The 15,924-nt window shown below is 35.3% G+C and overlaps 1 protein-coding gene across 1 annotated transcript in view; it reads left to right on the forward strand.

Moving 5' to 3' along the window:
• Positions 1–15,924, forward strand: part of ECT2 (epithelial cell transforming 2) — a 68,162-nt gene that overhangs the window by 30,392 nt on the left and 21,846 nt on the right. The window contains exons 15-21 of the mRNA XM_074190934.1: positions 8,534–8,602; positions 9,493–9,603; positions 10,997–11,093; positions 11,971–12,052; positions 13,413–13,491; positions 13,652–13,771; positions 15,009–15,147. Of these exons, the coding sequence (XP_074047035.1) occupies positions 8,534–8,602; positions 9,493–9,603; positions 10,997–11,093; positions 11,971–12,052; positions 13,413–13,491; positions 13,652–13,771; positions 15,009–15,147 (697 nt within the window). The remainder of the gene's footprint in view (positions 1–8,533; positions 8,603–9,492; positions 9,604–10,996; positions 11,094–11,970; positions 12,053–13,412; positions 13,492–13,651; positions 13,772–15,008; positions 15,148–15,924) is intronic.

Genomic DNA, 15,924 nt, shown 5'->3' on the forward strand with positions numbered 1-15,924 from the left:
GACTTTCTTTACCTCTTATTGTGGGCTTTTTTTTTTTTGCATATTTTATTGAAGTTTGACAACTGTTGATTTAGAAGGGGTTACTATATTTTGTTTTTCTATCATCTAGTCATAGCTCTTTGAGATTCCATATGAGGTTTTCTTGGCAAAGATGCTGGAATGATTTGTCATTTCCTTATTAATTGATAAAGCCAAAGAGGTTGAGTGACTTGCCCAGGGTCACACAGCTGGTGAGTGTCTGAACTTGGATTTGAACTCAGGTCTTTCCGACTTAAAATCCTTATGCTCTATCCACTAAACCACCTAGCTGTCTCTCTATTTTCTAGTTTCTTTCTATTTAGGTAAACAAATATGTATACAATCCAAGGAAAGATAATTATTTTTCTTTTTCTTTCATGATAATAACTCTAATCAAGTATTTATAACCTCCCTGGAAGTCCTTATTATTTCCTTCTACAACTTAACAGCTTTTTATGTTAGATCAACTCTCTTGATGTTATTTAAACTCATTTCTTTTTCATTATTCCTTTAGTTAAGATTTAAAAGTTGGCTAGTATTTCTCCAAAACACAAGACCTTATAATGTGAAATTATTGGGAAAACAGTTTGAAATATAAAATATTTTCTAAGAAATATAGTTTCTAATTATATACTATCAGCAGTGCATATTTTAAACTGTAATATAAATTAATAAGTCAAATGAGAAGTTAATGTGAATGAAATGGACAGTAAGCTCATATGATATAATGTGCAATTATTTTTTTTAATTAAAGATATTTGAGTTTTACAATTTTTTTCCCCAATCTGGAAAGCAATCTGTCAGTCTTTACTTTGTTTCCATGTTGTACATTGATCCAAATTGAGTGTGATGAGAGAGAAATCATATCCTTAAGGAAGAGTAAAAAAGTCTAAGAGATAACAAGATTAGACAATAAGATATGGGTTTTTTTTGTTTTTTTTGCTACATTAAAGGGAATAGTCCTTGAACTTTGTTCAAACTCCACAGCTCTTTAGCTGGATACAGATGGCACTCTCCATTGCAGATAGCCCAAAATTGTTCCCGATATTTTCACTGATGGAATGAGTGAGTCTTTCAAGGTTGATCATCACCCCCATGTTACTGCTAGGCAAGGTCATTTAGCCTGTGGCCTTCTGTCTCCTCTTTTGTATCATTCCCTTAAAATTCCCACTAGTGTTGTTGACATTTCCTGTTTCCTTTTTCATTTTTTCACATTTTAGTTGCATCCCCTTCTAGTGCCTATTATAGCCACTTGGCTTGTAGTAGCACTTGAGAAATATTTATTGGTTGATAGTATAGTTCATATTAAGCCAATTAAATAGTATCAGTATGCAGGCAATTCTATTTTAAAGTAAAAAACCAAGGTAAGAAAATGCTTAGGCTATATGTGGCTCTCTCTTCAGTTTTGTTATTGGACATGATTGGAATCTTGGTGGTAAGTGGTTTCTCCTTAGGATTTGTGAATGAGGGGAAGTCAATTTAGTCTTATATTCATACTCAGTTTTCAGAGAGAGTATTTATTTCCATGCATTCTGAGAGGAGATATATAGACTGGGGGGATGCCAGGTGGATAGAGCACTGGCCCTGGAATCAGAAGAACCTGAGTTCAAATTCAGATACTTAATAATTACCTAGCTGTGTAACCTTAGTCAAGTCACTTAACCCCACTGCCTTGCCAACAAAAAAAAGAAAAAAGATAAATAGGACATTTATGATGTTAAATTATTTTAGGAAAGTCAGCCCAGGAGGCATGGAGGAATATTCAGAAATTGAATTCTAGAAATAAAAAGAAAATTAAATGAATGAAGAAGGGAAATTATCTAAAGAAATTGATATAGGCCACAAGGAATTCAACCAAAAAATTGACTTTAAAAAACTGAGTTTTTTTAAAAATCATATTAAAGAAGCAAATAAGGGTAGGTTTTTAAAGAAGCACTACAGAGTCCTCTGCTAAAAACTACAGTCAGCTGAGAACAACAAAAAAGGAACTTTCTTAGCTATATTGGGGGAGTGGGAAGAGATTGGGAACAGGACTTTCTGCTTGGGATGGAATGAGAATGGAAACCTGGGAGAAGTCAGAACTTGGCAGCTTTTTTGCTCTTTTCTCAAGGAGAAAATTATTTTTGGAAAGGAGAGGACAAAAATACTTAATAGGCATCAAAACTCAAGACAAGAAATGAGCAATAAGCAGATATCTGGGTACCTTTACTGAGTGTGAACCAAATGACAGGGTATTGAAAGAATTAGTTGATCAGTTTTCAAGCATTTTTTTTTTTTTGGCTAGGCAGTGGGGTTAAGTGACTTGCCCAAAGTTACACAGCTAGGTAATTGTTATGTGTCCGAGACTGGATTTGAACTCAGGTCCTTCTGACTCCAGGACCAGTGCTCTATCCACTGTGTCACCTAGCATTTTTGTGTTAGATGGGGAGATACAATGACAAAAATGAAACATTCTTTGCCTTGTGATTATTAAATTGCCAGTGTCATTTGGGAGATTCTAGAAGATCAGGGCTAATAGAGCAGGTCATAAAGGATTAGAGAAATGAGTTTGCAGAAAAAAGAAACAACTTGATTCAAATTTTGGTGAAATTCTAGAATATATTAAAAGTATAGGCTTAGGGAAAGAAATGAAGAGAGCTCTCTAATAGATGAACTAGAAGGTTTATTCTGATCTTTCTTATTAGTAACTTATATGAAAATATAGATGGCAAGCTTATCCAATTTAAGGATGAGGAAGAAAAACAGTATACTAGCCAGGATCCACAAAGATCTCAATGTTGTAACCATATAACCATATTTAGTAAAGTGATATTTAATAGGGATGAATATCAAGACATGGTTTTAGATGGTTACTTGCCAGAAAAATTTTGAGAATTATAGTGGATTGTAATTTTACTTTGATTCCATGGTGTAGTATAGCTGGAAGAAAAACTAATCTTTTCATGTTAAGAGAGAGTTTCTCACAAAGAAGAAAATAAAGTTCTTTTGTTTCCCTTCCTAGTCTACAATATTGAGTTCAGCTCTGCATACTACAATGGAGAAAGGCCATTGATAAGTTGGAGTACACCAGTACTGTTTGAGGAGTCATTACAGGCCTTGAGGATGCTAGCCTAGAGAAGAATTCAGTGATATAATGGCTCTTTTCAGGTTTTTGAATTAGACTTGTTTTGCTTAGCCTCAAAAAGCTGACAATGAGTGTAAATAGCAAGAGATTGTTTTAAGCTTGGTGTAAGAGATGGCCTAGTAAAGTTAATCAAGGAAAAAAAAAAGAATTCAGTTACTTTCGGAGGGAGGAGGAATGCAGGAAGGTTGCTCATTAGGCCAGATGGTCTTTGAAATTCCTTCCACTCCTCAGTCAGCTGTGAAATGGTGAAGTACTGGATTAGTCACCGGAAGCAGAAGGAAAGGCTTGTGAGACAAGAGGAGTGGCCTCCAGAGTGAGAGTGGAGAGGCAGTTTTCATATGTCAGCTGAATGGTCTGTCCTTAGGGGCTGAAAACTTTAGTCAAATACCACTTATTAGATGATCTCAGTGACGTAATGGCAGTAGAGACCAGAGTAGTTTGTCAAGGAGGGAATAGAGTGTTTAGGGACCATTCCTCAGAAGTTTGGCAGCAAATTGAAGAAAGAAAATGGTCATTTCATTTTCGTTGAATTGGTCTGTATGTAAACTGCCTCTTCAGATCACTGAATTTGAGTTGGAAAGGAACACTGTGGTCACTTTCTCCAGCTAATCCTTAATTCTCATAAGGTCCCTAACCAAGGAATCCGGCCCTGAGTTCAAATTTGGAATCTGACACTATCCTTGAGCTAATCACTTAACTCTAATTGCCTCCCATCCAGGTCATCTCTAGTCCTGATTCATATCTGGTCACTGGATCCAGATAGCTCTGGAGGAGAAAATGAGGCTGGGGACTTAGCACAACCACCCTTCACTCAAATCCAATTCATGTGCTTGTCATGACATCACATCCTTTGAGAATGAAGGTCTGACATTAGTCAATCAAATACCTGTAGGGATCTAGAGCTTTTCTGTCTTCCAGTGAAGCAAATTTCATTTTGGGATGGCATAGAGGATTAGCCAAACCCTCTTGCCAAAATCTCTGCCTTTTTTGCTTGTCTCACAGCTAGTTCTGTTCCTTGGGACCAAGAAAAACAAACCTCACTCTCTATTTCCTCTAGCCTAGAACCTGAAGTTGGAATGAATAGCTTGAACCGTTAACTTTTCTACACATCTACTGAGAAGTGGGCATATGCATTTTCCTGGAAAACTCATTATCCCTAAGATAGCCCATTCCACTTTTGGCTACTCTTATTATTAGGAAGGGGCAGTTAGATGGCACAGTGGAAGCCAGAAAGATTCATCTAAAATAGTTTAAATCTTGCCTCACCTACTTTCTAGCTGTGTGACCTGTCAAGTCATTTTAATCCTATTTGCCTCAGTTTACTCATTTGTAAAATGAGCTAGAGAAGGAAATGGCGAACTACTTTACCCAGAAAATCCCAAATGGGGTCATCCCAACTGATTGAACAACAATAGGAAACTTTGCTTACATCAAGGCAGACCTGCTTTTATTATTAATAGAAAATAAGAATATTGAATGGACAAAGAAAAAATCTCTCTCCAAATTAGTAGATATACTTCCCCCATAGTCAATGTGATGTAGAGTCTAGAGAGGCAGTCAAGATGACCTGAAGTCATGCCTTTGATACAAACTGGCTCTGTGACTGGACAAATCATCTGACCTTTCAGCCATCCATGAATTAGGTTATCCATCTGTTTTTATTGGAGTTTCTTATTAGTAGTTTGCTAAACCAAAATCAGAAGTCTGCACCAAATAACAAACAAAAACTTTGAATTATTGTCTAAGATACTTTATTTGATTAATAGCTTCTTATTTCTTTGACCTTGGAATTCTCTCATTAGGAAGTCAAATTTCTTTGGTCTGTAGTTCATTGTGAAAATCATGCTGTCAGCCAGCCAGCCTGGACCTTAGGAGGTTTTTGTGCTGCTATTTCTTGTACTTGAATATTTTTGAGCTACATTGTCCAGTTTCCCATAATCAGGTGGTCATCAAAGATAATTCCCGTATTTTCCCTTTTCTAGATTTCAGAGACTTCAGTCACCTGGGAGAATTAAAACAATCACACTGTGTTACCTTCCTGGGTTTTCTTCCATGCTTTGGATCTTTAGAGATGGCAATTTCATTCATTCAGTCATATCTCAGGCCCTTAGTATTTACCTTCCTTGCCCTGAATGTTGGCTTATCCTGAATGAAGGAATAGCAATTAGCAGAGCTTCTGTTTAGCCTTGATGGGTGAGCCAGGTGTGGTTCTATTTGTTCACCTACTTGTGCCTCTGTGGCCCTTTTAGAGCTGTAGGAAACAACTTGAGTGAAATATTTAGGCTTGTTGCAGTTTATTACAAATATCAGCTGACCAGTAATCCTGGGTCTAGTTTTTCTGGAATATGTAGCAGGCTGTGAGTCAAATAGGAATTGTATGGTAGTGTTCAGAATCATGGCCACTAGTAGTGCTCAACACCCTCAGTCCTTTATGTTTCTGGGAAAGTTTGTGTGGAATGAGATTCCAAAGGAATTTCAAAGGAAAGGAGATTAATCTATACTCAAGATTGGGAAGGCTGGTTGGGGTGGGGTTATGAGACCTTTAAAAGCTTAAAAAAAAAAAGAAATCCTAGAGGCAATGGGGTTCATTGGAATTTGAATAGGAGAGAAACATTGTCCTGTAGATCTGAATAGACAGAAAAACCCACATTGGACCCAGATGACTCCAGAGGAGAAAATGAGGCCAGTGACTTAGCACAGACCCCCTCACTCAAATTCAGTTCATGTGCTTGTCATGGTATCACTTCCCTGATGTTGTGGTCTTCTTTGAAAATGCAGGACAAAACATTGTGTTGATCACAGTTCTCGAATCTTTCATATTTTTTTGTTTTTATAATATTGTTAATGGTAAAAATTATTTTCCTGCTTCTTTCAGTTCACCTATTCCCTCCACCTTTTCCTTTTTTATGTAGATTGCTACTTGCAGCTTCTGAGTAGGTAAGATAAATACCCTTCCTGATTCCTTCCCCATTTTTTCTTCCATGTCTTTTCAAGATTATAAAATAACAAAAATAAGAATATTGCTCACTTGTATTCATATTTTCATGTTTCTTTTTACTTTCATTTTATTTCAGTGTTTCTACTCAACTTTTTGCCTTTTCATCAGGAATGCTTGGAAATATCTATTTAGTGACAAAGGAAGGGTTAATTTTTTTCTCTCTGTAGGATTATACTCAACTTTTTTTTTTTTCCTTTGCCTTTTGGAGTTTCCCATTCTCTTTGCTCTTTTATATAGTAGTAGCTGATAAATCTTGTGTGATTTTGACTGTGGTTCCTTAATATTTGGATTCTTTCTGGTTGTTTGTTTTTTTCTTGAAAGTTCTGAATTTAGTTCTGGTGTTCCTAGGAACTTTCATTTTGGGTTTTTTTTTTTAAGAAGGTCAGGTGTGGTTTCTTAATATATTTACTTGCTCTCTGGTTTTTAAGAGGTCTGGGGCAGTTTTTAATGAGGATATTTCCAGGAAGCGGATTGTTTTTGATATGAGAAATCTTGTTTTCTTATATTTTTCAGTCTTTTGACTTTTAATATTTTTTTGTTCATTTGAGTCTCTCATTCTCTTCTGTTTGGTTCATTTTAATGTTTAGGAAATCTTACCTGGGAAAAGTTCTATACCTCTAAAGTCAAGTTGGTAATTCTTTTTACAAATTTTTCTTTTCTAGTTCTCATTTCTTTCCCAATTCTTTCCTTTATGGCTCTCATTTTGTTTAAAGTACATTTTAAAAACTCACGTTTCTTTTAGGAATTCTAGTTGACCTTGTGGGCAAGTTATTTTGCTGATAGTGTTTTGGAGTTTCTTTCTTCTGCGTTTGTATCTTACCATCTCTTCACTTCATAACAAATCATTGTCTTTTTTTTTTAGTCATTCTTTCATTGATTTGATTTGAGTAATTTAGCAGTTTTCATTGTTGGTCTTCCTGGGAGTTCTCTTCCAGGTGCTAAAAGGCTGTGATCAGATCTGGGAATCTGTGTTCAACTTAGCTTGGAGGAGTATTGTGTCTGGGTCTCATTTCCTTAGGGAAATATCTTCCTGTTGCCTTGGATTGAGTGGTCTAATGACTGTCCCTTAACTGTTGACCTTCCTCTACCTACTCTTGCCCCCCCCATCAGCTCTGAATAATCAGCCTACAATTTCTGCCCTAGTTCCCTGTTGATAGATTAATGAATCACTGCAGTTTTCCTTTGTTTCCCCTTTCACGACTTGTGACTTTTTTAAAGAACATTGTTGTAGAAGTTGTACTGAGAGAAGAAGGGTTGTATAGTGTTTTCCTATTTCACCATTTTAGCTACACTTTGTCACTGTAAATTGGGACATTTTATTTAACCATAGAGCAGTTGTGATCTGTAACCATCACGAATGAAATGATAAATATTGCAAATACTGAAGTGTAAAGGACTTTGAAGCATGAATATGCCTGTACGCTAGTGTTTATTAGTTATCCGATGATCTGAGATTTATTGAAGAATGTTCGTAGTAGTTTAAAGAGGCTACAAAAGAAATTCTATTGTTTCTGCAGCCAGTTTAGAAGGAGGGTTTAGTAGTAAGTAAAGATATTTAGGGGCACCTAGATGGCACAGTGGATAGAGCACTGACCTTGGAGTCAGAAGGATGAGAGTTTGAATCCAGCCTCAGACACTTGACTCACACTGTGTGACCTTGAGCAAGTCACTTAACCTTGACTGCCTGGAATCCAGGGTCATCTCCAGTATCCTGATCCATATCTGGCCACTGGATCCAGATATCTCCAGAGGAGAAAGTGAGTCTGGGGACTTAGCACAGTCCCCTTCACTCAAATCTAATTCATGGCATCACCTCCCTGATGTTGTGGTTGTCTTCAAGAATGAGGGACAGAAGGCAGCTAGGTGGTGCAGTGGATAGAGCACTTGCCCTGGAGTCAGGAGTCCCTGAGTTCAAATCCAGCCTCAGACACTTAATAATTACCTAGCTGTGTGGCCTTGGGCAAGCCACTTAACCCCATTGCCTTGCAAAAACCTTAAAAAAAAAGAATGAGGGACAGAGATCATCAGCATCATAATTTTAAGAGTTATTGTGGGGTGGTAGTTATGGACTCCAGGTCTCTTGTATATCTATGCCAGGGGAAGGAATTTCTACAGCAGGAGTTCAGTGGTGGAAAGAGCACTGTTGAAAGTCAGAAGAACTCAGTTCAGATCCTGTTTTATTTTATGTAATTTAAGAATTTAAATTATTCTGAGTAGGGGATCCAAAGACTTTATCAAACACCACTCAAGGGTTCTGTGACATAAAAAAGGCTTAGACCTTCAGGACAAGATGACCTCTCAGGTCGTTCCTAGTCTAGATCAATGATTCCATCAAACATTTCTATAGAGGTAAGCTGGAAAGATTGTTAACTTGATTCTTATGTTTATTTCAGGAGGATCTTGAAGACCTCATTATCAATTGGGATGAAAGCAAAAGTATTGGTGACATCTTTCTGAAATATGTGAGTGTTTACTAAAAGTAAAATGTTCTCACTTGGAGTAATATGTTATCTTACTTTGTGTTCCATTTAAATTGGACTTTACATGTTATTAAATACTTACCAAATTTATTGAAAGTTATTTTAATACTAATTGAGGGAAACTTTTCTTTAAAATGCCTTGTAAGCTCATGCACTCTTATGCTTTCTTATACTTGGTGAACCAAAAAGTTTTGTGTGATTGTAAACTATTAAAACTCATAAGTTTTAATACAAGTTTTAATAGCTTATAGCTGAACTAAGATGCCCTGTATATACTGTAGTATACTGATTTTGAACATCAATGGATGTACTTTATGGGAGCCCAGTGATTCAAAATCATTGAAGTGAAAAAGCTATCCATAATCTGAACAGTTTTCAAATACTTTCATTTTTTAGTTTATAATCTGTTTTTTTCTCACTCTCCATTCTAAATCATTAATGACAAATGCAAATCAAAATAACTGAGATTTCACATTAGCAATTTTTGATAAAGAGCTTTCTTATGTATAGCAAAACATTTATTATGATTCTTCCTGCAATTTTTTCCACCTTTCAGAATTTCTGTGTTAGTGTTACATGCAAACTTTGCCTTTGTTCAAACACTCAGTTATTTAGTGTGTAGATGGAAGGGAATGCCAGATTAATTTTCTTGTGTTTTGATTGTGTTTCAAATTGAATTACATTGCAGTCCTTGTCCTGAGAAATGAATGAATGAAGCACAAATATTAAAAGCTAACTAATACAAAAATATTGGTTCTAATTAATTTAAAAGTAATATTTGTCAGATTGAAACTTGAAATTGATAAGTAATTATATAATCTACAGAGAAAGTAATTAAAACATTCATTGTGTTTGCTATTTTTCTCTCTTAGTCAAAAGATTTGGTGAAAATTTATCCTCCTTTTGTAAACTTCTTTGAAATGAGTAAAGAAACAATTGTTAAGTGTGAAAAACAGAAGCCACGATTTCATGCTTTCCTTAAGGTAAAGTGGTATTTAAAAAAAAAAAGAAATCTTATGATTCTACTATACATAGTTTGGAGAGTTTCATAAAAAAATGTTTTGGCAATAAGAATCAAGTATAGTTCTCTTAAGAATTATCTAGTTATGCATGTGTGTTTAACAGCCTGCAGTGGATGGATATGGGGAAAGACCAAGAACTTAAAGGATAGGCAGCCCTAGCTTAATGAGCAGAATGCTGTCTCAAAAGCAGCTTCAGATACATTCCACTTGTATGACCTGTAAGGACAGAGGGTCAGGGCAGGTGCTAAAGAAAATATTGGCAAAGAAATTGTCCTCCCTGGAATCTCACTCTACCCACGAAGTCAAAAAACTGGAAACAACATCAGTGTGAATGGGTTATTTGGAAAGGGCAGTAAGAACACCTGTTTCTAGGAAGTGGGCTGGGAGTTGCTTTATCTGTGACTCAGCTGGGTCAGGAAAGGTAGAAAAGTGAACATTGTGCTAAAGGGAAAGCTGGTTTTCTCTCAGGGATGTCTGCAGTCAGTGAGATACTGGGTTAGGTAATCTCTGCTTTCTCCCATCTCTAAGATTCTCAAGTTGAAATTCCTGGACTCAGAAATATCAGTATAACTGATTCAGTGATATCGTATGAAGGCTAACATTTTCATAGTAATTTTAAAAATTCTGGAAGTCTTTGCTATGGCTTGATAGGAAATTATTAAACTGCTTTCTTCTTTGAGGTGTTAAGTCCTAGCTTACTGGAATGACATTTCATTTTGGGATTCAGTGGTCCTATGAAAGGGCAAATGATTTTTTGGCTTTTCTTTGTTATAATCAGGTCTACTTATGTGACTTTTGGGTTGTTGTGTTTAATCCAAAACTGAACTTTATAACTTCCCTTCCCAAACCTCCCTCCTTCCAACCACTGTATTATTTCCCTTTTAGTCCCCCTACTTGGAGCCAGATGTTGTCCTCCTTTCTCTCTCTCTCTCTCTCTCTCTCTCTCTCTCTCTCTCTCTCTCTCTCTCTCTCTCTGCCTCATGTTCTCTTGGAGCCTCACCCTTTTCTCTTGACACTCAATCTTTTAGATCCAGGAGTTTTCTTTGCGTAAAAGGACCTTGATGCTTGGAATGCTCTCCTTCCAGGCTTCCATGGCTTCCTTCTGCATATAGGAAACCTTTCTCATTCCTTGTTAATTCTGGTGCCTTCTCTCTGTTACTTCTTTCTCATTTACTCTGGTACATGTTTCTTTGCTTGTTGTCTTCTCTGTGTCATTGTGAACTCTACAGAAGCAGAAGTCTTACCTTACTGTGTGTCACATGTGCTTAGCACATGGCAGGCTTAATAAACACTCATTAACTGATCCAGATTACTGTTTTCTGTTTTATCATAATTATGCAAAAAATTTTTTCAGATCAACCAAGCTAAACCAGAATGTGGGCGTCAGAGCCTTGCTGAGCTACTCATCCGACCCGTGCAGCGGTTACCTAGTGTTGCATTACTTCTAAATGGTAATTTGGTGATGGAGTTTCATTACATTCAAGGGAACAGAATTTTCAAGCAAAAGAAAATTTGCCAATCTAATCTTAGTTTTAGACCTTCCTTTTAAATATTCTTACTTAGAAATGGCAAGGTTATTTATAATCCTCATTAATTCTGACAGACAGACAGAGAATGAATGCTAGGGTGAGAGATATATCTATAGTGCATAGCCCATGAAATTTGCACTCCTGAGAGATGGACAGTCATCCCCCCCCCCCCCACACACACATGAGATAGCAGGATAAAATTTTTCAGTGTTTTGGGAGAGGGAGTGTGACAAGTATAATTGGCACACTGAAGATAGAATTTATTTAAAATATGCCTACTAAATTTAGTTATCAAAAAAGAAATATATTTTTTAAATTGGTATATAAATATACTGAATTTTATTAAAGAAAATATATTCCTGGGTCACATTTGCATGATTATTTAATAAATGCTAGATTTCTAATCCTAAAATGAGTTGTATTGAAGATCTTATATGAAGGAAGAAGCCTTTTATTTTTTCCTTTTATTTTACCCCTTTTCTTTTCCCTGTCCTAACGCTTTTTGAGCAGATTGTATTTTCATTTTAGTAAACGGGGAAAGATACTATAAGTAATCAATACATTGAAAAAGGTGGAAAATATTTACCTTAGTCCACTTGTGAACCTCCTACCTCTGCAGAGGGATGGAGTGGTATTCTCTAATCTCTTATTTGGAGCCATGCCTGGTAGTAATTTCTCAGTGTTCACTTTGGGGATTTTTTGCGGTTCTTTCCATTTATGTTGTGGTCATTAGGTTTATTATTTTCTTGACTCTACATTCATGAAAATCTTTCTTTATAAAACAACTCTTTTATTAAAGATCTAAAGAAACATACTGCAGATGATAACCCTGACAAGAATACACTAGAGAGAGCTATTGGATCATTAAAGGAAGTAATGACGTAAGTTCATTTTAATTTGAGGGTTTTGCTTAAGGCCTAAAATGTCATTATAGAAAATTTAAATGAATTAATTAATGGGAGTTTATTACTAACTAATGTATTTGTAGCACAACACTATTTTACCTGTTTTCTAATAAAGTAGCATGGTGAAATAATGATGAATGATTCTAGAATGTATTTACTAGACTTTCACAGATTATCAGCTCAGTCCTAAAAACAGTTTGGTTCCATGCAAATAAATTAAGTATTTTTGAAAGTTTTAAATGTTGTAGACTTACTCATATAAATATATATATATACATATACATATATATATATAATATATATGTATGTATGTGTGTATGTATGTATACTTCCATGCAGAATTTGCTTTTGAGCTCAGATGCACCAAAGTTACTTAACATATCCATCCTGAAACAAAAGGAGCAAGTACACACAGTATATATCTTTTTCCTTTCCAATTCATTTTTTAAAATAGTTTTCCAATTAATATTTGTTTTGAGGAACATCTTAAAATTGAAAGTTTTTGCTGTTTCATAAAACCTGTTGAAAAGTATAAAATTTATGAATCTTTTAACAAATTACTTGAGATTTTCTCTTTCAATGTCATGGATGAATTTGAAGTCCTATAGATGTGTGATAATCTACAACAGACTTAAAAATATTTTGTGATACCCAGGTTGTTGTTCTTTAATTGTTTTTATTTGTTATAAGAGGATGACTGAATTGAAAGCAATTAGAAAGTATTAAAAGGATGGCACCTGTCTTTGGAGTGTGGAGATAATGAGAAAGTCCTCATTCATCAGTCCTTAGACTTTTAAACATTGTTGTATAAGTATGGAAGGGTAAATGATGGCTGATATTAGGTACATACATATATGACTGGGCTTGTAATTAGCATGTCCATGGAAAATAGTTTAATAACAATTTTTGAAATGAATTTTAAAGAGTATAAATGGGAAATTGCTTAAAGGAAACCATAATACTGCTCAGATGTCATGAAATTTTGTAGATTTTTAAAGTTATAAAGAGGTTGTAGTTTTATAGGTTTTGGGATATGTTGCCCTTCAGAAGTAACATTATGTACATGGGTATATAATTCACAAAACTTAACTTGAACTGTTTTGAATGAATGGACTTGCTTGTGATGACTTGGATTGGGTGACAGTTGTCTTCCTTGAAAGATTCACCTAAGGGTTTCTTAGTAAAATCCCTTTGGAATATTGTAAATTATCCATTTTGCACATCTTTGCAAAATGTTCTGTTATAAAAGTAAGATTTTTTTTTACCACTTTTTTATGTAGAATATTGGAATAGGAATCAGAATTATTTTTTATCCAGTTTCCTTTTATGTTTGCAGACATATTAATGAGGATAAGAGGAAAACAGAAGCCCAAAAGCAAATTTTTGATGTGGTTTATGAAGTAGATGGATGTCCAGTAAGTGTTCTTATTAAGTAATTTACCTGTCTTTTAAATTGTTTTACTTTTCAATTGCAATTGAAGTTTATACAAGTCTACAATTATCAAGTATTTTACACATTCTTTTTTTATGACCAAACACCATGTGATTTTGTTTTTATATCTTCATTTCATGCAGGCTAACCTTTTGTCTTCTCATCGAAGTTTGGTGCAGAGAATTGAAACCATATCTTTGGGTGAACATCCCTGTGACCGAGGAGAACAAGTAACTCTCTTTCTCTTCAATGATTGTCTGGAGGTATGTGACAGCATCATAATAATGTTAGTGCCTGGGACTACAGTGAATTCTTGAGACCAGGCCTTCAGTTGTGAAGTTAGAGGTGACTTTCTTACTCGATGAGTCTAAATTGTCATATTTTAGTGATCATGACCAATTAATGAATTGATCCTAGGAAGAATATCTGTTTAGGAGTAGATAGATGCCTTCCTTCAACTGTTATTTTCCTAAATAACTTAAGCAATATATCCATGGCTTTTTTGAAATTAATCATAGCAAATAAAGCCTGTTTCAAGACAATAGAAGTTAGAGGTCAGAAGGTATTGACCTTTAGATAGACCATGGAATTCTCTGATATGTTTGTATTTTGTTGAGAAAGAAGACAAAGATTTGTACACTGTTTTCATCGTTACCCACTCTGCAATCTCTTGATAGCTTGGTAAAAAAAAATTTATAGCCTCCTTATTACTCAGCTTGACTTGGCTTAAAGCACACTCAGTCTCTTTGATATGTCTTCTCTTTTCCCTTGAGGTCATTTGGGCTTAGGTTTCAGATTACTATTCTTCTGTGCTTGTATTTTTTATGGTATATCTAAGTTAGCTAGGTTCTCCCTTTTTTGGTCTTTCTACTTTTACCTCCTTTCCTCATTCTCTTTTAATGTAAAGCATAAATTCCTTTTCAATTATATCAGTTCAGATGTTCATTCTCTTCTGTTTTTTAGTCACCCATCCTGCCAATTTCATTTTTCCTTTGCCATACTCAACTCATGGCTTATTAACACAGAGAAATAGTCCATTTTCTTGATTCACATCTGGGGTCATCTCCAGTCTTCCTAATCCATGGTATCCTTGGCAGACATTCTGAGTTTTCAAACTGCTCTGGAGTAGAAAATGAGGTTGATGACTTAGCAGAGCATCCCTTTACTCAAATCCAATTCATGTACTTGCCATGGCATCACTTCCCTGATTGTTGTGGTCATCTTCAAGAATGAAGGACAAACATATCATGTCCTATTATTTCATTGTGTAAACATCCGTATATTTATAAAATTATTACACTTTGATTATTCCAGTGATACAAATTCTCAATTCATATGACTTGGAGAAGATGTTTTACCCAGAATGTGCCATGGGAATCATATTTAACAGAATATATAGTAGTTTTTTGATTAAGTGGGGTTGATTTGTATATTTTCTATACCCATTAGTGGAAGAAAAACAAATTTTGCTTATTTATCTGAATTTTTTTTCTTAAACAGATAGCAAGGAAACGACACAAGGTTATTGGCACGTTCAAGAGTCCTCACGGCCATACCAGACCCCCAGCAGCTCTTAAACACATTCAACTTATGCCTCTTTCTCAAATTAAGAAGGTGCTAGATATAAGAGAGACTGAAGGTCTGTGTATTTAGTAATCTGCAATAGTAAATTCATACAGATAATTTGTATAGAGTCATAGATTAGAATCTTCCAGTTATTTGAATGTTAATATCCTATCTATAAGTATTTGGTGATTGAGATTACAGAAACTGCTTATGAAATTGCTTTTTGCAGGAAGTTAAGTTAATCATAATACTCAATGATATGTGAATGTGTAGGAAATATTTACATTTGAACAATCAGAGAACTTTTAAACTGTTACTTGTCAAGCTTTTGCCTCTGAGGCACTAACAGTGTTCTTTTCATTCCATCAAGACTCAACAAAAGTCACCAGATGATTTGATGTTCTTTACACCCTCTCTGTATAAAGTATCCCTAGTGTCCATGTTGACATCTGAGGGATAAGACATTTGATTTACTGCTAGGTATCCTTGGCAGACATTCTATGTTTTCAAACTGCTTCCTAAGAATACTCAACGAGCTTTTGGGGCAATTTCAGTCCCCTTGAGAAAGTGTCTGCAGTTAGCCCAAGCGCTAAATAACTACAAGGTTGTTACAGAAGGCCCCCTCAAAGAGTGAAGGGCACTTAATGCATAGGTATGCTTTTATTATGTGTTTGCAGAGCATCCCTTTATTGCCCCAGTACTTAACATTATAGAACTTGTTTGCTAACTGTTATGTAAGGGTACTAGATGAAACTCACTGCAAATAGTCTCAACGAAATGATTGTGAGCAATAATTAAAAATTACAATAATGTTTTCTTAAATGATTGATATTCCGGGCAGTGCCATCAA

This window comes from Macrotis lagotis, chromosome 6, assembly GCF_037893015.1.
Source record: "Macrotis lagotis isolate mMagLag1 chromosome 6, bilby.v1.9.chrom.fasta, whole genome shotgun sequence".
NCBI lineage: Eukaryota > Metazoa > Chordata > Mammalia > Peramelemorphia > Peramelidae > Macrotis > Macrotis lagotis.